Source organism: Nothobranchius furzeri, chromosome 11 (assembly GCF_043380555.1).
Source record: "Nothobranchius furzeri strain GRZ-AD chromosome 11, NfurGRZ-RIMD1, whole genome shotgun sequence".
In the NCBI taxonomy this organism is placed as follows: Eukaryota; Metazoa; Chordata; class Actinopteri; order Cyprinodontiformes; family Nothobranchiidae; genus Nothobranchius; species Nothobranchius furzeri.
The window spans coordinates 286,295-310,063 of record NC_091751.1 but is presented as its reverse complement, the minus strand read 5'-3'; the positions used below and the strand labels follow the sequence as shown (position 1 = coordinate 310,063).

Below are 23,769 nucleotides of genomic sequence, written 5' to 3'. Positions count from 1 at the left end.
TCTGTGGGTGCATTCACAGACCTGCCAGGAGATGATGCCTGGATTATTCCTCAAGCAGGTCCCGCAAAAACATATTTTAATGGGAGCAGACAGCTCCACTGCACCTGTATGCAAGTCTGTTCCTCTCTCCAGGTGAGTGGGCTTCTGCTCCCGGAGCCCCGACCATTTAATTAGGGTGCACAGAGATCCGCATGTCACGCATGTTCCCGGCTTCAAGCCTCCCCATTGCGCGTAATGATACGCATTTGCAGATTCTATGAAGCCCGGAAACATAGCCACTTTACAATCTCTAACAGAATTCCCCTTCGTTAGCAAAATTAGGCCCGTAGCACCTGAGATCTTACAAGTCATTTCTTCACTAGATTTTGGCCCAGCCATGACCTTTAATCAAGTAATTAATTAAAAAAAATCATTTATTTATTTATTTATTTTTTCAATTAATTACTTTTATTTTTCAGAGTTATTTTATAACTTGATGAGGGTGAACACGCAAACCAGTGTCAGTTAAAACCACGTTCCCAGTTACGTCTTTTATTATAAAGGGACCACTTACGTTATGCTTAATGCAATCTCCTTTTCGAACCGGTCCTCTTTTGACCCAAATTCTTTCACCTTTCTGTAACACAGAGACGTGTTCCGGGTTAGTTTTTTTTTTTTTTCTCAGTTCTTTTCAGTTTCGTCATATTAAGGATCACATTTAGTTCTGAAACTCCCTCCGGGGTATCCCATCGGGAGCTCAGGTTAGTCAGGATGTGATTTTTTATCGTCCTAACTGCTCTTTCTGCTCTCTGGGGTTGCTGCTCTACATTTTCTCTGTTCTCACCTTGCTCATGGGCTGTAACTGGGGATAACCAACTCACTTTTTCAGGTGTTTTGCCTCCAGGGATCCGAGTGCTGCATTTTTGATGGGATTCGCATTCTGACCTGAGCGTCCCTTTGGGTGTGCCACGCACCACCACTTGGGAACCCTGTTCTTCCTCCGATTCAGCCTCACTCTCGCTGCTTCTGTCTCTGGCCTCAAACCAATGTTTGACTTTCTTCTCTACTCGCGGCAAGGCTGACTTATCCACTAAAATTACGACCGGGATGTCTCCTAGCCTGCTGGAGGCTTCGGAATAAATCACCAAACCTGCGCCATATGCTTCAGTTATCCGACACACCTGGGGTTTGTACATGTAGAAACGGGTTCCACTGTGCCGGCCGAACCGCGTCAGGCGGGTTCGGTGGGGGTGGAGGAAATCCGCTCTCGGAACCGGGGCTCACAGGGAATTCCCCGCGGAGCGCTGGATACAAAGGGGGCGCGGTCGGAACCGATTGGGCTTCATCCCAGGAGTCCGACATTTCAACTGCAGCTCGTCTCCGGTACATTTCCGCTTGGAGCTCCGTGATCCCCAGTCGGTTACATAACGCCTGTCTCATTTGAATTGCCTCATTTTTGCTTCTAGATAAGAAGTAAATTGTTCTACTATTAGCCCGTTGAACCACGAACTCCGCCATAGCAGAGTACATCGCTCCCTGATCACATCGGTACTGCCCGACTCCAAATGGAGTGAGAACTAAAGGTTCCGATCCAGTTGGTATTTGCTCAAGCAATCCCAGAAGGATCTCATACTGCTCGCCCGTGGGGAGTTTCGCTGGATTTTCCCAACAACACCACGCTATCTGATTAAAAACAGGATCATTTTGTTGTTCTGCTAGAATCACCAAATCACCCACTAACGGAAATACATGATTATTCTTTACTTGAGTTTCAGCATTCGGACAGCGCTCCGCTGCGGCTTGAGCCGTTCCGGCCTTGTTATGAAAACTCCGGTTACAGGATACTGCCAAAACGCTTTGTGGTTCACCTTCAAATGTCGCTATTTCTCCGGTGACAAATCTCACATTAAGGAGAACATTTTCCGGTTTTACCGTTAAAGATCTATCTGCCATGGCTGGTTGAAAGTTTCTCTTTTTTATTATTTATTTTATTTTTATTCGTTTTCACGTCTTATTCTTTATTCTTACTCTTTATTCCTTTTTATTTTTTGCCTAGCTTTTATCCTTGGCTTTTCTTACGTCGGAAAGCCGTGATTTCTTTATACCTCTTTGAGTTAATCGTCCGTTCTCCCAAATTTCTTTCCTTTTCGAGAAATTGGTGCGGTTTTCGCTCCAAGGTTATAAGCTTATCAGGTCCATTGTGCGTAAGCTTTTATCAGCCTAAAAGACATAGTTCTACGTCGAATAGTCCGGTATCTAATATTTAAACCTTCGCCGATTAGCCCCACGTTGCAGGCGCCATGTCGCGTGCCCGTCCCATTTACCGGTTCCTTTAAAACCCAGTTCCGTTAGAACTTATGAGACGGTGCATCCATCAGGGTTCGGGGGTGTATCGACGAGTATAATCGTACCAGACCCGGGTTTGGACTATCTAATTAGAATCTTGTCTTTTATTTTAAAGGTGAAATGACTTGCACGAATAGCCAGCCCCAGAGTGCTACACTTCTTTTAAACTCGTTACCTTTTGGTTAAGATACTAGAGAGAAGTCTGGAGGCAAGCCAAGCCTCTCAGCAATTGTTTGGGCTACCCGGAATTAATTGCGCCCCTAACAGCTTATGTGGGAGGTTGGTAACTATAAAATGATTTATGCTAGTTGATCAGGCTAACATAAGTTTATCAATTTATTTATTAATCCAACCTTCCAGCTGATTAGAGACTTTTTCAACCTGCAATCAGAGCCAAAATAACCTCGAATATTTTGCTTTTATCGCCCTTAAGACAACTCGTTACCCGCAAGGGGAGAGAAGTTAAAACTTCCCTTATCTTAAGGTTTCTTTATATTATTCTGTTATAAACTGTAAAGTAAGTCCTGATAATTCAGAGACCGATCTTCGACATGCTTACCTCTGTGCAATTATGGTCAGGGCTCCAAACGTGAAGCTTTAGAGAAAACCTGAAAGAATCAGGATTATGTTTCTTTTTCAAAAAAGGTTTATTACAAAATCAAAATACAACTAGAACTGCAAGCAGTTATCAACGGGTTCCAAGCCACCAGCGCCAGTCGCCCACCCGCCCCGCCCTCAACTTCGCCAGTCCTCACGCGGTCCCGCCCCAAAAACACGTTCTCCCGCCGGCGTCCCGTCAGCTCACTTCAACCGGCGCAATGAAAGTAACACTCAGGATACGTCATTAAACCTGCAAATCCTATACACATCTTTCAGAGGCATGGCTGACTTCTCAATCGTGATTACAATGGAATTCCACTGTTTCCTTATTAAAGAACGTGAAGATTTAATGAGTGAGATTATCAAACAATAATCTATACATCAACAGAATATTACAAACAACATAAATACTTGATAATGTCTTTAGATTTAATTGATTTTCAACAAAAACAATGAGTTTCATTTTGTGACTTACTGACCAAATGTTTCAAAAAATCATGAAAAATACATAACTCATCATAAAATTACCAAAATATTCTCACATGGCAGTGTTGACATCTGGAATAATATGATGTTGTTTTTAAATCAGTAGACTCAAAGCTTTTTTGAAGAAAAATCAGTAAATATAACTGTAAGGGTCACAGTCAAAATTAAAATATTCATAAAAAAATAGTGCTACTTTCTAAAATTTATAGAAAAATCTCAGATCACCATAGGTACATGTTGAATGTTGTAATTGGTTTATATTTACTGTATACCTAAAAAACTTTCTAACAAAAATTAATTACGTTGTTGTCCAACTATACAGAAAAACTGGCAAAAAGTTAAAAAATCATTAAAAATCAATGCTTTCGTACAAAAATCTCAAAATATTCCGAGATTGCCTCTGTGATGTGAGAATTCTTTTTATATTTTTGTTGGGGTCATAAATGTAAAATTGTACCTACAATAAAATAATATTTGCGTTAGTTGCTGTAGACAAAAATATGTCCTATAATTAAACACAAGGGGGAGCTCAAATCAAGACGACATTTTTTTTTGTTTCATAAACCACCTAAGAGTGAACTTTATGGCAAATGTCAAGAAGATTGTGAAAACAGAATTTGCGCTACAATTGCTAGCCTAAAAATGTATTTTTGTAAATTTAAAGCGCAAACATCTTCGTGGAGCTGCGGTTTTCAATATCTAAGCTCATGGCTATCCAGTTAACATAATCTGGAAAACGTAGCTTCTTACATGAAAATAATGATTTTTAGGAAATTTTTCAAATTTGAAATTTTAAATGATCATAAACCACGCCCACATTGATCAATCATTACCATATTGATAATGTAGTCTTAAGACTCTACAATGATGACAACCACTAAGTTTCGTGCAGATCCATTTAACCAGGTCAGCAGTATAATGTATTGCTATTTATAGCGCCCCCTATTGTTTAATCAAGGTGAAAATCAAGACATACACTTGAATTGACCTTAGGTTTGACTGTTATGAACACCTTTGAAAAATGTCAAAATCTTTTGAAGTTACGCTAAAAAAACTTTTTCATTCCCAAAAAATGCTTTAAAAAAATCATAATAAAAAAAATAAGCAAATTATCCAAAATCCCTTCACATCTTTTGGTCAGCCGCTCCTCCTCTCTTGTCAGGGAAAGTTGTGATGTGATTGAGTTTGACGGCTGGGAGGAGTTAACGAAAGTACGTTGGACTTACTATGCACATTTCTGCTAATTTGCATAAGTTTAAAACATTTTTTAAAATACTCATCTAAATTTGACTGACTCAATGAACACACTGGATGAGATTATTTGTTTTTTTACGTAAGAAATGGGGAGAAACATGCCAAAAATATTTTTGGGGTACCACAGCGCCACCTATTGGACCAAATTCAACAAATTTTCTGTGATTGTAGATGTCACTATGACTGATAAGAATTGTAATTTTCTGTTTAGAATATATATTTTTCATGAGTAAAAGGGCGAAAAATTTTAAAGCCTATAAGCCACGCCCACTTTTTAATCATTTTCAAAATGTAGCTTAAGGGTCCGATGACTAACATATGTGCCAAGTTCTGGGGAAATCCATCAAGCCGTTTAGCTCAAACAAACTTTTTGACTCTTTAGCGCCCCCTATTGGTGAATCCAAACAAAATGGGGTAGATAGGGCTTACCGCTCATACTTCATAAGGGTCTAGAGTCTCATCAGTTTATCTTGAGAAATGGTGAAGATATCATCAATTACCACATGTGCTAGCTAGCGCGCTGATTTTGACATGGTGTCATTAGCCCAATTTTCAATATTTCTGCATTTTTCTTCATCACAACAACTTAGCTTAGTCCATAGATCACATGTACGAAGTTTGAAGTTGATTCGACAAAAAATGATGAATAGGTGATTAAAAGTAAGTTTTGCGTTTTTTGCGATCTAGCAAAAAATCTAGTTAGGCGGAAATGGGCGTGGCCAATACAAAAAAGATGGAGAATCATCCAAGGATCATGGACATATAAAGTTTTTGACTATAGGACCTACGGTTTGGGAGCTAGTAGCTAAAACGTGTTGACCTCCGCAATAGCGCCACCTAGGTGACGCGGGGTCCAAATTTTCGAATCTGAGTAGCGGTCAGGATTTTCTATCAGACTGCCATGTCAGATTTTCCCTGGCAATTTCAGGCTCTTGCGCCCATACAGACACAGCGGAGAAGAATAATAATAACTAGAACTGCAAGCAGTTATCAACGGGTTCCAAGCCACCAGCGCCAGTCGCCCACCCGGCCCCGCCCTCAACTTCGCCAGTCCTCACGCGGTCCCGCCCCAAAAACACCTTCTCCCGCCGGCGTCCCGTCAGCTCACTTCAACCGGCGCAATGAAAGTAACACTCAGGATACGTCATTAAACCTGCAAAGCCTATAGAGCTCCGGACCCCACGTGACTCTCAGTTAGTGGACGCAATTTTGGCATGCAAAAAAAGGTAAACAAACACGGATGTAACCACGAACATGAACGGGATCCGCTTGGATTTTACTTCGTCGGAGTTTACTTCACACTTTAAAACAGAAGAAATCGTTTTATATAGTCAGAAATTAAATAGACTAAACATCTCCGACCCTTACCGTGCCCCTGGGATACTTTTTAAAAACGCCAGAAGCTGTCGGAGCCGCCTTCTTACCGGCACAACACCGGACCTGACCGGGGAACCCCTTGGGATTCCCCCGGCCGGAGGAGCTGGGGAGAAGGTCTGGGACTCTCGACTCTACTGCCCGCTCCGACGCCAGAAGCTGTCAGAGCAGACTTCATACCGGCACAACACCGGACCGACCGGGGAACCCCTTGGGATTCCCCCGGCCGGAGGAGCTGGGGAGAAGGTCTGGGACTCTCGACTCTACTGCCCGCTCCGACGCCAGAAGCTGTCAGAGCAGACTTCATACCGGCACAACACCGGACCGACCGGGGAACCCCTTGGGATTTACCCGGAGGAACTGGGTCCGGCACCGCGGTGCTCCGGCGGCTGGGGAGAGGGAAGTCATGCTACTGCCCCCGCAACCCGACTCCGGATACGCGGATGAAAATGGATGGATGGACAAATAACAGATTTACACGTAAGTAGTCTCGGTGAGACAGATAATAGCAATCCAAAGTGCTTTTTATGTGTGATCTGATCAACCATTGCTTAAAAATGAAATACAGCTTAGCCGGTTAATTGCTGTGATCATAAAACACGTAAACGGCAGCACGCAGAACTAACGAGGCAACGTTTTACGTGATGTTTACTTGTTGCTATGAGTAATAAGACAGAAAAAGCCACGCCAAAATAAGTTTAGGAAGCCCACTAAGAATCATATTAAAAGCATTTAAAATAAATACCATACACAGTTGAGGAAACGTTGGTTTAAGTACCTGATATGAAGCGGTCGCTGCTTAAGCAAAATCCTTTACTCTCGGGATCCCACAGCTTCATTTTCGCCCGGTCACTAGCGCGTTTTATTACAATGATCCAACGTTTGTGGCGCTCCGGATCCTGGGGAATCCTGTAGATGGCTCATTCCTTATGTCGTCCGCGTCTGTTCTGCATCCTGGGGCACAACAGGAATCTACCATATTTCCCGTTTGATTGAGTTTTCTGACAATAACATATAGTCCAGCTGCCGGCTTCTGCATGCCAAAATGGCGCCGTTTTGATTTGAACTGTTGCATGCCGGGAGAAGTGACGTCAACTCCCGGAGCTCTATACACATATCTTTCAGAGGCATGGCTGACTTCTCTATCGTGATTACAATGGAATTCCACTGTTTGCTTATTAAAGAACGTGAAGATTTAATGAGTGAGATTATCAAACAATGATCTATACATCAACAGAATATTACAAATAACATCAATACTTGATAATGTCTTTAGATTTAAAAGATTTTCAACAAAAACTACGAGTTTCATTTTGGGACTTACTGACCAAATGTTTTAAAAAATCATGAAAAATACATAAATCATCATAAAATTACCAAAATATTCTCACATGGCAGTGTTAACATGCGGAATAATATGATGTTGTTTTTAAATCAGTAGACTCAAAGCTTTTTTGAAGAAAAATTGGGAAATATAACTATAAAGGTCACAACAAAAATTAAAATATTCATAAAAGAATAGTGCTACTTTCTAAAATTAGGAGAAAAATCTCAGATCACCATAGGTACATGTGGAATGTTGTAAATGGCTTATATTTACTGTATACCTAAAAAGCTTTCTAACAAAAATTAATTACGTTGTTGTCCAACTATACAGAAAAACTGGTAAAAAGTTAAAAATTCATTAAAAATCTATGTTTTTGTACAGAAATCTCAAAATATTCCTAGCTTGCCTCTGTGATGTGAGAATTCTTCTTATATTTTTGTTGGGGTCATAAATGTAAAACTGTACTTACAATAAAATAATATTTGAATTAGTGGCTGTAGAAAAAAATATGTCCTATAATTAAACACTAGGGGGAGCTCAAATCAAGACGACATTTTTTTTATTTCATAAACCACCTAAGAGTGAACTTTGTGACAAATTACCAGAAGATTATGAGAACAGAATTTGCGCTACAATTGCTAGCCTAAAAATGTATTTTTGTAAATATAAAGCGCAAACCTCTTTGTGGAGCTGCGGCTTTCGTGACATAAGCTCTAGCCTATCCAGTTAACACAATCTGGAAATCTTAGCCTCTTACATGCAAATAGTGATTTTTAGGAAATTTTTCAAATTTGAAATTTTACATGATCATAAACCACGCCCACTTTGATCAATCATTACCATATTGATAATGTAGTCTTAAGCCTCTATAGTGATGACAACCACTAAGTTTCGTGCAGATCCATTTAGCCGGTTAAGCAGTATAATTGCTTCCCAGTTATAGCGCCCCCTATTGTTTAATCAAGTTGAAAACCAGGACATACACTTGAATTGACCTTAGGTATGACTGTTATGAACAGCTTTGAAAAATGTCAAAATCTTTTGAAGTTATGCTAAAAAAACTTTTTCATTCCCAAAAAATTATTTAAAAAAATCATATTAAAAAAAATAAGCAAATTATCCAAAATCCCTTCACATCTTTTGGTCAGCCGCTCCTCCTCTCTTGTCAGGGAAAGTTGTGATGTGATTGAGTTTGACGGCCGGGAGGAGTTAACGAAAGTACGTTGGACTTACTATGCAAATTTCTACTAATTTGCATAAGTTTAAAACATTTTTTAAAATACTCATCTAAATTTGACTGACTCAATGAACACACTGGATGAGATCATTTGTTTTTTTACAAAAGAAATGGGGAGAAACATGCCAAAAATATTTTTGGGGTACCACAGCGCCACCTATTGGACAAAATTCAAAAAATTTTCTGTGATTGTAGATGTCACTATGACTGATATGAATTGTAATTTTCTGTATAGAATATGTATTTTTCATGAGTAAAAGGGCGAAAATTTTTAAAGCCTATAAGCCACGCCCACTTTTTAATCATTTTCAAAATATAGCTTAAGGGTCCGATGACTAACATATGTGCCAAGTTCTGGGGAAATCCATCAAGCCGTTTAGCTCAAACAAACTTTTTGACTCTTTAGCGCCCCCTATTGGTGAATCCAAACAAAATGGGGTAGATAGGGCTTACCGCTCATACTTCATAAGGGTCTAGAGTCTCATCAGTTTATCTTGAGAAATGGTGAAGATATCATCAATTACCACATGTGCTAGCTAGCGCGCTGATTTTGACATGGTGTCATTAGCCCAATTTTCAATATTTCTGCATTTTTCTTCATCACAACAACTTAGCTTAGTCCATAGATCACATGTACGAAGTTTGAAGTTGATTCGACAAAAAATGATGAATAGGTGATTAAAAGTAAGTTTTGCGTTTTTTGCGATCTAGCAAAAAATCTAGTTAGGCGGAAATGGGCGTGGCCAATACAAAAAAGATGGAGAATCATCCAAGGATCATGGACATATAAAGTTTTTGACTATAGGACCTACGGTTTGGGAGCTAGTAGCTAAAACGTGTTGACCTCCGCAATAGCGCCACCTAGGTGACGCGGGGTCCAAATTTTCGAATCTGAGTAGCGGTCAGGATTTTCTATCAGACTGCCATGTCAGATTTTCCCTGGCAATTTCAGGCTCTTGCGCCCATACAGACACAGCGGAGAAGAATAATAATAATAAATAATAAATAATAAATAATGAAAAATCCGTAGAAAAACAATAGGGTTCCCTGCCCTTTGGGCTTGGAACCCTAACTAGAACTGCAAGCAGTTATCAACGGGTTCCAAGCCACCAGCGCCAGTCGCCCACCCGCCCCGCCCTCAACTTCGCCAGTCCTCACGCGGTCCCGCCCCAAAAACACGTTCTCCCGCCGGCGTCCCGTCAGCTCACTTCAACCGGCGCAATGAAACTAACACTCAGGATACGTCATTAAACCGGCTAAGCCTATACACATATCTTTCAGAGGCATGGCTGACTTCTCAATCGTGATTACAATGGAATTCCACTGTTTCCTTATTAAAGAACGTGAAGATTTAATGAGTGAGATTATTAAACAATAATCTATACATCAACAGAATGTTACAAATAACATAAATACTTTATAATGTGTTTAGATTTAATAGATTTTCAACAAAAACAATGAGTTTCATTTTGTGACTTGCTGACCAAATGTTTAAAAAAATCATGAAAAATACACAACTCATCCTAAAATTACCAAAATATTCTCACATGGCAGTGGTAACATGCGGAATAATATGATGTTGTTTTTAAATCAGTAGACTCAAAGCTTTTTTAAAGAAAAATTGGGAAATATAACTATAAAGGTCACAACAAAAATTAAAATATTCATAAAAAAATAGTGCTACTTTCTAAAATTAGGAGAAAAATCTCAGATAACCATAGGTACATGTGGAATGTTGTAAATGGCTTATATTTACTGTATACCTAAAAAGCTTTCTAACAAAAATTAATTACGTTGTTGTCCAACTATACAAAATAACTGGCAAAAAGTAAAAAATTCATTAAAAATCAATGCTTTTGTACAAAAATCTCAAAATATTCCCAGATTGCCTCTGTGACGTGTGTATTGTGGTCATATTTTTGTAAGATCATAAATGTAAAACTTTTCTTACAATAAAATAATATTTGCATTAGTGGCTGTAGACAAAAATATGTCCTATAATTGAACACTAGGGGGAGCTCAAATCAAGACGACATTTTTTTTGTTTCATAAACCACCTAAGAGTGAACTTTGTGGTAAATTACAAGAAGATTGTGAGAACAGAATTTGTGCCACACTTGCTAGCGTAAAAATGTATTTTTGTTAATATAAAGCGCAAACCTCTTTGTGGAGCTGCGGCTATCGTGACATAAGCTCTAGCCTATCCAGTAACCACAATCTGGAAATCTTAGCCTCTTACATGCAAATAGTGATTTTTAGGAAATTTTTCAAATTTGAAATTTTAAATGATCGTAAACCACGCCCACTTTGATCAATCATTACCATATTGATAATGTAGTCTTAAGACTCTATAGTGATGACAACCACTAAGTTTCGTGCAGATCCATTTAGCTGGTTGAGCAGTATAATTTCTTCCCAGTTATAGCGCCCCCTATTGTTTAATCAAGTTGAAAACCAGGACATACACTTGAATTGACCTTAGGTATGAGTGTTATGAACAGCTTTGAAAAATGTCAAAATCTTTTGAAGTTACGCTAAAAAAACTTTTTCATTCCCAAAAAATTATTTAAAAAAATCATATTAAAAAAAATAAGCAAATTATCCAAAATCCCTTCACAACTTTTGGTCAGCCGCTCCCCCCCTCTTGTCAGGCAAAGTTGTGATGTGATTGAGTTTGACGGCCGGGAGGAGTTAACGAAAGTACGTTTGACTTACTATGCAAATTTCTACTAATTAGCATAAGTTTAAATTATTTTTTAAAATACTCATCTAAATTTGACTGACTCAATGAACATACTGGATGAGCCCATTTGTTTTTTTACTAAAACATTGAGGAGAGACATGCCAAAACCTTTTTTGGGGTACAACAGCGCCACCTATTGGACAAAATTCAAATTTATATCTGTGATTGTAGATGTCACTATGACTGATAAAATTTGTAACTTTCTGTATAGAATATGTATTTTTCATCAGTTAAAGGGCGAAAATTTTTAAAGCCTATAAGCCACGCCCACTTTTTAATCATTTTCAAAATATAGCTTAAAGGTCTGATGATTAACATATGTGCCAAGTTCTGTGGAAATCCATCAAGCCGTTTAGCTCAAACTAACTTTTTGCCTCTTTAGCGCCCCCTTTTGGTGAATCCGAACAAAATGGGGAAGATAGGGCTTACCGCTCATACTTCATAAGGGTCTAGAGTCTCATCACTTTATCTTGAGATATGGTGAAGATATCATCAATTAGCACATGTGATAGCTAGCGCACTGATTTTGACATGTTGTCATTAGCCCAATTTTCAATATTTCTGCGTTTTTCTGCATCACAACAACTTATCTTAGTCCATAGATCATATGTACAAAGTTTGAAGTTGATTCGACGAAAAATGACGAATAGGTGATTAAAACTAAGTTTTGCATTTTTTGCGATCTAGCAAAAAATCTAGTTAGGCGGAAATGGGCGTGGCCAATACAAAAAAGATGGAGAATCATCCAAGGATCATGGACATATAAAGTTTTTGACTATAGGACCTACGGTTTGGGAGCTAGTAACTAAAACGTGTTGACCTCCGCAATAGCGCCACCTAGGTGACGCGGGGTCCAAATTCTCAAACCTGAGTAGCGGTCAGGATTTTCTATCAGACTGCCATGTCAGATTTTCCCTGGCAATTTCAGGCTCTTGCGCCCATACAGACACAGCGGAGAAGAATAATAATAATAAACTAGAACTGCAAGCAGTTATCAACGGGTTCCAAGCCCCCAGCGCCAGTCGCCTACCCGGCCCCGCCCTCCACTTCGCCAGTCCTCACGCGGTCCCGCCCCAAAAACACGTTCTCCCGCCGGCGTTCGTCAGCTCACTTCAACCGGCGCAATGAAAGTAACACTCAGGATACGTCATTAAACCTGCAAAGCCTATACACATATCTTTCAGAGGCATGGCTGACTCCTCAATCGTGATTACAATGGAATTCCACTGTTTCCTTATTAAAGAACGTGAAGATTTAATGAGTGAGGTTATCAAACAATGATCTATACATCAACAGAATATTACCAATAACATAAACACTTGATAATGTCTTTAGATTTAAAAGATTTTCAACAAAAACTATGAGTTTCATTTTGTGACTTACTGAACAAATGTTTTAAAAAATCATGAAAAATACATAAATCATCCTAAAATTACCAAAATATTCTCACATGGCAGTGTTAACATGCGGAATAATATGATGTTGTTTTTAAATCAGTAGACTCAAAGCTTTTTTGAAGAAAAATTGGGAAATATAACTATAAAGGTCACAACAAAAATAAAAATATTCATAAAAAAATAGTGCTACTTTCTAAAATTAGGAGAAAAATCTCAGATCACCATAGGTACATGTGGGATGTTATAAATGGCTTATATTTACTGTATACCTAAAAAGCTTTCTAACAAAAATTAATTACGTTGTTGTCCAAATATACAGAAAAACTGGTAAAAAGTTAAAAATTCATTAAAAATATACGCTTTTGTACAGAAATCTCAAAATATTCCCAGGTTGCCTCTGTGATGTGAGAATTCTTCTTATATTTTTGTTGGGGTCATAAATGTAAAACTGTACTTACAATAAAATAATACTTGCATTAGTGGCTGTAGACAAAAATATGTCCTATAATTAAACACTAGGGGGAGCTCAAATCAAGACGACATTTTTTTTTGTTTCATAACCCACCTAAGAGTGAACTTTGTGGCAAATTACAAGAAGATTGTGAGAACAGAATTTGCGCTACAATTGCTAGCCTAAAAACGTATTTTCGTAAATATAAAGCGCAAACCTCTTTGTGGAGCTGCGGCTTTCGTGACATAAGCTCTAGCCTATTCATTTAACACAATCTGGAAATCTTAGCCTCTTACATGCAAATAGTGATTTTTAGGAAATTTTTCAAATTTGAAATTTTAAATGATCATAAACCACGCCCACTTTGATCAATCATTACCATATTGATAATGTAGTCTTAAGACTTTATAGTGATGACAGCCACTAAGTTTCGTGCCGATCCATTTAGCCGGTTCAGCAGTATAATTTCTTCCCAGTTATAGCGCCCCCTATTGTTTAATCAAGTTGAAAACCAGGACATACACTTGAATTGACCTTAGGTATGACTGTTATGAACAGCTTTGAAAAATGTCAAAATCTCTTGAAGTTACGCTAAAAAAACTTTTTCATTCCCAAAAAATTATTTAAAAAAATCATATTTAAAAAAATAAGCAAATTATCGAAAATCCCTTCACATCTTTTGGTCAGCCGCTCCTCCTCTCTTGTCAGGGAAAGTTTTGATGTGATTGAGTTTGACGGCCGGGAGGAGTTAACGAAAGTACGTTGGACTTACTATGCAAATTTCTACTAATTTGCATAAGTTTAAAACATTTTTTAAATTACTCATCTAAATTTGACTGACTCAAAGAACACATTGGAATAGATCATTTGTTTTTTTACAAAAGAAATGGGGAGAAACATGCCAAAAATATTTTTGGGGTACCAGAGCGCCACCTATTGGACAAAATTCAAAAAATTTTCTGTGATTGTAGATGTCACGATGACTGATATGAATTGTAATTTTCTGTATAGAATATGTATTTTTCATGAGTAAAAGGGCGAAAATTTTTAAAGCCTATAAGCCACGCCCACTTTTTAATCATTTTCAAAATATAGCTTAAGGGTCCGACGATTAACATATGTGCCAAGTTCTGTGGAAATCCATCAAGCCGTTTAGCTGAAACAAACTTTTTGACTCTTTAGCGCCCCCTATTGGTGAATCCAAACAAAATGGGGTAGATAGGACTTACCGCTCATACTTTGTAAGGTTCTAGAGTCTCATCAATTTATTTTGAGAAATGGTGAAGATATCATCAATTAACACATGTGCTAGCTAGCGCACTGATTTTGACATGGTGTCATTAGCCCAATTTTCAATATTTCTGCATTTTTCTTCATCACAACAACTTAGCCTAGTCCATAGATCACATGTACGAAGTTTGAAGTTGATTCGACGAAAAATGTCGAATAGGTGATTAAAACTAAGTTTTGCATTTTTTGCGATCTAGCAAAAAATCTAGTTAGGCGGAAATGGGCGTGGCCAATACAAAAAAGATGGAGAATCAATCAAGGATCATGTGCATATAAAGTTTTTGACTGTAGGACCTACGGTTTGGGAGCTAGTAGCTGAAACGTGTTGACCTCTGCAATAGCGCCACCTAGGTGACCCGGGGTCCAAATTTTCGAATCTGAGTAGCGGTCAGGATTTTCTATCAGACTGCCATGTCAGATTTTTCCTTGCAATTTCAGGCTCTTGCGCCCATACAGACACAGCGGAGAAGAATAATAATAATAAATAATAAATAATAAATAATGAAAAATCCGTAGAAAAACAATAGGGTTCCCTGCCCTTTGGGCTTGGAACCCTAATAATAAACTAGAACTGCAAGCAGTTATCAACGGGTTCCAAGCCCCCAGCGCCAGTCGCCCACCCGCCCCGCCCTCAACTTCGCCAGTCCTCACGCGGTCCCGCCCCAAAAACACGTTCTCCCGCCGGCGTCCCGTCAGCTCACTTCAACCGGCGCAATGAAAGTAACACTCAAGATACGTCATTAAACCTGCAAAGCCTATACACATATCTTTCAGAGGCATGGCTGACTTCTCAATCGTGATTACAATGGAATTCCACTGTTTCCTTATTAAAGAACGTGAAGATTTAATGAGTGAGATTATCAAACAATCATCTATACATCAACAGAATATTACAAATAACATAAAGACTTGATAATGTCTTTAGATTTAATAGATTTTCAACAAAAACAATGAGTTTCATTTTGTGACTTACTGATCAATTGTTTTAAAAAATCATGAAAAATACATTTATCATCATAAAATTACCAAAATATTCTCACATGGCAGTGTTAACATGCGGAATAATATGATGTTGTTTTTAAATCAGTTGACTCAAAGCTTTTTTGAAGAAAAATTAGGAAATATAACTATAAAGGTCACAACAAAAATTTAAATATTCATAAAAAAATAGTGCTACTTTCTATAATTAGGAGAAAAATCTCAGATCACCATAGGTACGTGTGGAATGTTGTTAATGGCTTATATTTACTGTATACCTAAAAAGTTTTCTAACAAAAATTAATTACGTTGTTGTCCAACTATACAGAAAAACTGGTAAAAAGTTAAAAATTAATTAAAAATCTATGCTTTTGTACAGAAATCTCAAAATATTCCCAGGTTGCCTCTGTGACGTGAGAATTCTTTTTATATTTTTGTTGGGGTCATAAATGTAAAACTGTACTTACAATAAAATAATATTTGCATTAGTGTCTGTAGACAAAAATATGTCCTAAAATTAAACACAAGGGGGAGCTCATATCAAGACGACATTTTTTTTGTTTCATAAACCACCTAAGAGTGAACTTTGTAGCAAATTACAAGAAGGTTGTGAGAACAGAATTTGCGCTACAATTGCTAGCCTAAAAATGTATTTTCATAAATATAAAGCGTAAACCTCAACATGGAGCTGCGGCTTTCGTGACATAAGCTCTAGCCTATCCAGCTAACACAATCTGGAAATCTTAGCCTCTTACATGCAAATAATGATTTTTAGGAAATTTTTCAAATTTGAAATTTTAAATGATCATAAGCCACGCCCACTTTGATAAATCATTACCATATTGATAATGTAATCTTAAGACTCTATAGTGATGACAACCACTAAGTTTCGTGCAGATCCATTTAGCCAGTTCAGCAGTATAATTTCTTCCCAGTTATAGCGCCCCCTATTGTTTAATCAAGTTGAAAACCAGGACATACACTTGAATTGACCTTAGGTATGACTGTTATGAACAGCTTTGAAAAATGTCAAAATCTTTTGAAGTTACTCTAAAAAAACTTTTTCATTCTCCAAAATTTAAAAAAAAAATCATATAAAAAAAAATAAGCAAATTATCCAAAATCCCTTCACATCTTTTGGTCAGCCGCTCCTCCTCTCTTGTCAGGGAAAGATGTGATGTGATTGAGTTTGACGGCCGGGAGGAGTTAACGAAAGTACGTTGGACTTACTATGCAAATTTCTACTAATTTGCATAAGTTTAAAACATTTTTTAAAATACTCATCTAAATTTGACTGACTCAATGAACATACTGGATGAGATCATTTGTTTTTTTACGAAAGTAATGGGGAGAAACATGCCAAAAACATTTTTGGGGTACCACAGCGCCACCTATTGGACAAAATTCAAAAAATTTTCTGTGATTGTAGATGTCATTATGACTGATATGAATTGTAATTTTCTGTATAGAATATGTATTTTTCAGGAGTAAATGGGCGAAAACGTTTAAAGCCTATTTATAGCCTATAAGCCACGCCCACTTTTTAATCATTTTCAAAATATAGCTTAAGGGTCCGATGATTAACATATGTGCCAAGTTCTGTGGAAATCCATCAAGCCGTTTAGCTGAAACAAACTTTTTGACTCTTTAGCGCCCCCTATTGGTGAATCCACACAAAATCGGGTAGATAGGGCTTACCGCTCATACTTCATAAGGGTGTAGAGTCTCATCAATTTATCTTGAGAAATGGTGAAGATATCATCAATTACCACATGTGCTAGCTAGCACACTGATTTTGACATGGTGTCATTAGCCCAATTTTCAATATTTCTGCATTTTTCTTCATCACCACAACTTATCTTAGTCCATAGATCATATGTACGAAGTTTGAAGTTGATTCGACGAAAAATGACGAATAGGTGATTAAAAGTAAGTTTTGAGTTTTTTGCGATCTAGCAAAAAATCTAGTTAGGCGGAAATGGGCGTGGCCAATACAAAAAAGATGGAGAATCACCCAAGGATCATGTACATATAAAGTTTATGACTGTAGGACCTACGGTTTGGGAGCTAGTAGCTGAAACGTGTTGACCTCCGCAATAGCGCCACCTAGGTGACGCGGGATCCAAATTTTCGAATCTGAGTAGCGGTCAGGATTTTGTATCAGACTGCCATGTCAGATTTTTCCTGGCAATTTCTGGCTCCTGCCCCCATACAAACGTAGCGGAGAAGAATAATAAATAATAATGAAAAATCCGTAGAAAAACAATAGGGTTCCCTGCCCTTTGGGCTTGGAACCCTAATAATAAATAATGAAAAATCCGTAGAAAAACAATAGGGTTCCCTGCCCTTTGGGCTTGGAACCCTAAAAATGGGTAAAGTAAAAAACAACTACTATCCCCCACGGAGGAATTAGTTCAAAATGATTAAATAAGAGTCAGTTTACACCAGCTCTCGTCTTCTCAGAATCTCCCCAAGAACGAAGCCTGAAGCCCTCTCTCGAAGAACCGGACCCCCGCTCGATCTGAGCTGCATCCTTTTATATCATTTCTGAGACTGCTCTAAACAATGCAAGAGTCACAAGTCATTCTCTCCTGACAGTTTAGGTCAAGGGGTCATCTACCAGATACACTTTTTTAGCTCTACATAAGACATTTAGTATCATTTCACTACATGCAGTATTCACATGAGGGCACAAAAGTTACATTCTGCACTCCTGTAATGAGAGCACAGGTCATAAATCTTCATATTGGTAGCAAATTGTAGATCTTCTTCCAGCATTCCTGAGAGCTCCTGGGTCCAGCTGGGCTTCTCCTCACTCCATGCCAGTCCTTCTTTTCCCGCCAGAGGTGGAGTTAGGGGCGGGCCCAGGGGTGTGTCCATGGGTGGATCTAGAGAAGACAGCTTGTCTTTTGACCCTTTGCCTAGTTCTGTCCTCACCAGCAAGTCCTGAACTCCTGTCCTCTTGACCCTTGTGTGACCCTTGTCTCTGACCACTGTTTCTAAGCCTTGACTGGTTGCTCGGGCTTGCAACACTAGATCTAACCTTATTGACTTTGTCCACAAAGAAAGACAGAAAGTTCTCACAGTCTGCAACAGAGTGGATGGAGGCTGTAGGAGAGGCAGGAGAGACGATGCTGCTGATGGTGTTAAACAGCACCTTGGGGTTCCCTTTGCTCTGGGACACCAGGTTGGAGAAATAGGAAACCCTAGCGTCTCTGACTGCAGAGTTAAAGGATGTCAGAAGATCCTTTAGGTGCAGCAGATGGACGTGGAGATGGGTTTTCTTCCACAAACGCTCAATTTTTCTGCATTGGCGCTTCAGGCTGCAAAGGCTGTCATTAAACCAGGAAGTAGGGTTCACTGCAGGAACGGATCTGGTTCTGACAGGACAGATGTTGTCCAGAATGGAGAGGCAGTGCTCGTTGAACGGAGAAGTTAAGGAATCTGGGTCGTTATCAGAAGAACAGGGTGGATCAAAAGCAGCAGAAAAATTTCTAGCTGTGCTCTCATTAAGAAAACGAGAACTAACCATACGGCGAGCAGGAGGTGGGGACGCAGAAACTGACAAGTTAAAGAAAATGCAATGGTGATCTGAAATATAAACGTCCTCAGGACAAACACTGTCAGCATTTAGACTCAGGGTAAAAACAAGGTCTAGAGTGTGCCCCCTGGTGTGTGTGGGGCCAGAAACATGCTGGGTAAAGCTGAAGGAGTCCATGAGGCTGGAGAAATTCATGGCAAAGTGGTCAGAGGGATCATCAACGTGGATGTTAAAATCACCAACAACCACCAGTCTGGACAGCTTCACAGTGGAGGATAGAAAGTCACTAAACTCCTGAAGGAAAGAACTGTTTGGACCAGGTGGACGATAGACCACAGCACAGTAGAACGGGTCCTTACGCCCGACTTTAATCAGCTGCAGTTCAAAGGAAGCAAAGTGACCAGAGGTTGTAGAGCTACATGGAAGATGGTCTCTGAAAACAACAGCTAGGCCTCCACCACGACCAGAACCCCGAATGGTCATGCTGATATAAAAACCTCTTTCCAAAGGAGTCCTGGCCAAGAGGCAGCAAAACAGTTATGATTTTTTTCCTATTATATAGCCATCATGAAAAACAGTTACGGTGTAATATGTTGGACTGGAATGCTCTCACTCACACTTAAAAGCTTTCAGTGAAATGACTGCAGTACAGTTCTAGTCTTTTTGATGCTTGTTCCATGTAGAAGGAGCCGAGTGTCAGATACCATCATGTGTGAAGTATTAGATAGTCAGTTGTTGGTGACTTTGATAACACTGGTAACTTTGTGTGTCAAAATATAACTAAATGTTAAAAAGATGCCAAATCAAAGTGCATATATGATGGGTTAGGGTTAGGTAAATTGATGTAAATGTAAAGTAAAAGCTGAGCCAGAAATACTAAAGGAAAACACATTTTCTGGACAGAAAACAAAGATGTGTGCGTGTGCACACGCTCACACGCTCACACACACACACACACACACACACACACACACACACACACACACACACACACACACACACACACACACACGCCTACTGCTGACATACTTGCTGGACTAGAGAAAAACAAAGAATGTCAGAGAGCTTGCCTGTTGCGTTATCCGGATACGGAACACAGCTGTACACAAAGTCTAGCTTCAGACAGTATCGTAGATCCGTAGGGACAAACTGACGAATCAGAATACAACTCTCAATATTCATGTCTCAGCTGATTGGGCGGGGTCGACCAGTCTTTCCATTGTAGGGCTTCATTATGGGTTGTGTTTGGCCATTTTTCAGGGCTCAAATGTTGTTCTGGGACTCCTTTAATCTTAGCACATTGCTGCAAATGAAGTTTCCAAAGCTAATTGAACACTCCTCAGGTTGGAAATCAAGAGTTTCCTGACACAACATCTGATCTGACTTGGAGGATGAGCGACTAACTACTCCGGCTTTTCGGGTTCCTGCGGTTTGGTTCCAACCATTTGTCCCAGTTAGGACAGCAGTGGTATGCATAAACAGCACATGGCATCCATAGGACCGAACCAAATGGAATAGCCGCTGTTCTCACGGGTCATTCGAACATTAATTCTGATGCATTGTGTCTTCGGCTGTTCGGGCGCTGCTTCACCATCACCAACAGCTGCAGGTTTTGTGTGCAGGGTGTCATTCATCTGGTGCTCTGGTTTGTTGTTGCTGATCGCCGGCCGAGTGCGATGGTGTGAATACTGATCAGAAAGATTTGTGACTTCCCTGAAACATGAGCAATTCTATTGTTTCTGTGATGACTTTCACTTGATCTAGCCTGCTGTTTCTAATCTGCTCTACCATTCAGTTTGGCTTGGATTATCTGTGGATTTGTTTACTTGTGATGAGATAAAAAACAGTCAGAGGGCTGAGCTCTATGAATTCACCTTAGCTGTGAATTCTAAGAAATTTAGAAATGTTGGAGATAAGCTGAGATTACTTCAGAGGGACCGCAGCAGACCTGTGCAAGCCTTAAACAGAGTCTGTTGTATGGCTGCCTTGCCTCCAGTATATATTTATATCCAGCTGGAAACAAATGACAACTCGAAGAGGAGAATCAAGAAAACAACCACAGGCGGCTGAACAGCTGCAGTTGGTTGCTTTATAATTCCTACATACACTATTTAGTCTACGCTACCTGCCTTAACGTCGAGAACAGGGCAGGCTAAAACACAATCCAATCCAATCCAATCCAGTTTATTTATAAAGCACTTTACAAGACCCAGCACAGGAACAAAGTGCTGTACAGAAAGTACATTAAAACAATTGACTAGAAAGAAAACAGCAAAGATAAATAAAACACATGATACATAAAATTAAACTAGCCCTATATTAAAAATAAAAACTTGATAAAACTTGATAAAACCGCATTTGAATCACCTAAAACAGCTAACATAAAATAAAAAATAGAAACCAACATCTCACAAGGTATTAAAAGCCAGGGTAAAGAGGTGTGTTTTCAGGAGTGCCTTAAAAGCAGATAAGGAACTGGCCTGTCTTATCTCTAAAGGAAGTTCGTTCCACAGTTTTGGGGCTGCAACAGCAAAAGCACGATCTCCTCTAAATTTACGCTCAGTCCTGGGTACAATCAGGAGCAGCTGATCAGCAGACCTGAGAGAGCGGGTGGGAGTGTAAGGCTGTATCAGATCAGAGAGATAAGAGGGGGCAAGGCCATGAAGACCTTTAAAAGAAAATAAAAGAATTTTAAAATGAATCCTAAAAGAAATGGGCAGCCAGTGAAGTGAAGCTAAAACAGGGGAAATGTGCTCAAACTTTCGAGTGCCAGTTAAAAGACGAGCTGCGGCATTTTGCACTCTCTGTAGCTGACTAATACATGATGCACTGACCCCAATGTAGAGTGCGTTACAGTAATCCAGCCGAGTGGTTACAAAGGCGTGGATCACTGTCTCAAAGTGCTGCCGTGAAAGAATTGGCTTTATTTTTGCCAGCTGCCTGAGGTGAAAGAAGCCAGATTTTACCACCGCCTTAATCTGATATTCAAACTTCAGATCACAGTCCACTTTGACCCCCAAGTTGGTGACAGTTGGTTTAACAAACTGGGCCAAGGAATCTACAAACACATTGGGTGTCTCAGTAGGACTACCAAAAATCATCACCTCAGTCTTTTTATCATTGAATTTTAAAAAATTCACAGACATCCAAGCCTTTATGTCGTCAAGACACTGTAGTAATGGCTGTATGAGGTTTCTGCCTTTTTTCTTTAGAGGGACATAGATCTGACAGTCGTCAGCATACAAGTGGAAGGCAATGCCATGCTTTCTCAATATAGAACCGAGAGGAAGAAGATACAAAGAGAAGAGGAGGGGGCCTAGAACTGAGCCCTGCGGGACACCACACAAGAGCGGAGCGGAGGACGACACATAGTCACCGAGACTGACACAAAAAGTTCGCCCCGCCAAATAGGACCTGAACCACTCCAGAGCTGTGCCGCTAATGCCCACCCAGTGCTCTAAACGAGAGAATAAAACAGCATGATCCACAGTATCAAAAGCAGCTGTCAAATCTAAAAGCACAAGAACAACACAGTCCCCAGCATCAGTAGCTAAGTATATGTCATTAAAAACTTTTAAAAGGGCTGATTCAGTGCTGTGAAAGGGTTTAAAACCAGATTGGAAAACCTCTAATACATTTTGCTTTTCCAGGAAGGCCAATATTTGGCTATGAACTACCTTTTCAAGAATTTTAGAAAGAAACGGTAGTTTGGAGATAGGCCTGTAATTCGCAAGATCCTGCGGATCAAGAGCAGGTTTTTTAATCAGGGGTTTGACTACTGCATGTTTAAAATCTTTAGGGACAACGCCTGACCTCAGACTATGGTTTACCAGCTCAAGAACCAGAGGACCAACTGTAGGTATCACCTCTTTTAAAAGTCGAGGAGGAACAGCATCATTTGGAGACCCTGCAGGCTTAAGATGACCAACAGTCTCCTGTAGAGATGACAGAGTCACAGGCTCAAACCTGTCAAAGACAGCAGAGCAGGAAACAACGACTGAGGGGTCATGAGCACAAGGACAGATTTGAGCCCTTGTGGAGGAGACCTTCTCAATAAAGAAGAGTAACAAATTTTCACATGCTTCTAATGAGGGCTCAATAGAGTCAGCATATGGTGCACTAAGAACAGAGTTAATAGTTTTGAATAACACACGCGGGTTGTGGCAGTTAGACAAAATAATGTCCGAAAAGTGTTTTCTTTTGGCCTCTTTCACAGTTCTTTGATATTGACGCCAACAGTCCTTCAGCATCTGAAATGACACCTGTAGTTTGTCCTTTTTCCATTTGCGTTCAGCTCGACGGCAGTCGCGTCTGACAGCATGCATTAAGAAAGCTAAACAATGAAGACACAAAAACTTTAATACATGTTTTTAACTCCTCCTGCTAGAAATGCCACGTGACAGCTCAGCTCGACTTGTTGGACCTCTCTATCTGCAGGAGGTTTTCCCTAAAAGCCGGGACATGTTGGTGACTAGTGGGATGTCAGAGGGTCAGTGTGTACTCTGCTGATGAGATGAAATGGAAGTCTGTGGGCCTAATTGTCCATAAAATGCAACTTGACCCCACCTGGGCTGCATCTGCCTTGCTGCAAGGAACTGAGTGGCTTGCCAGGAGAGCTGTTAAATCGCCTGATAGCACTGGCACCGCAGAAAATCCTGATGCAGTTTATCCATTAATAACGCTTTTCTGTCAGTCACCAAGCCAGTCAGCTGGTAGCCAAGGGTTTGAGTGTAAGAGGAAACCTCAATATGTTGTGTTACTGCTGT

General features: G+C 39.5%; 1 protein-coding gene across 6 annotated transcripts in view; it reads right to left on the bottom strand.

Moving 5' to 3' along the window:
- The window catches only part of trappc9 (trafficking protein particle complex subunit 9), a 297,274-nt gene that overhangs the window by 112,906 nt on the left and 160,599 nt on the right, over positions 1-23,769 (bottom strand). For 2 of the 6 annotated variants that reach the window (XM_070556145.1, XM_070556147.1), the window contains exon 17: positions 554-616. The exons of the other annotated variants lie outside the window; for them this stretch is intronic. In XM_070556145.1, coding sequence (XP_070412246.1) covers positions 554-616 — 63 coding nt within the window. The remainder of the gene's footprint in view (positions 1-553; positions 617-23,769) is intronic. 6 annotated transcript variants of the gene reach the window in all.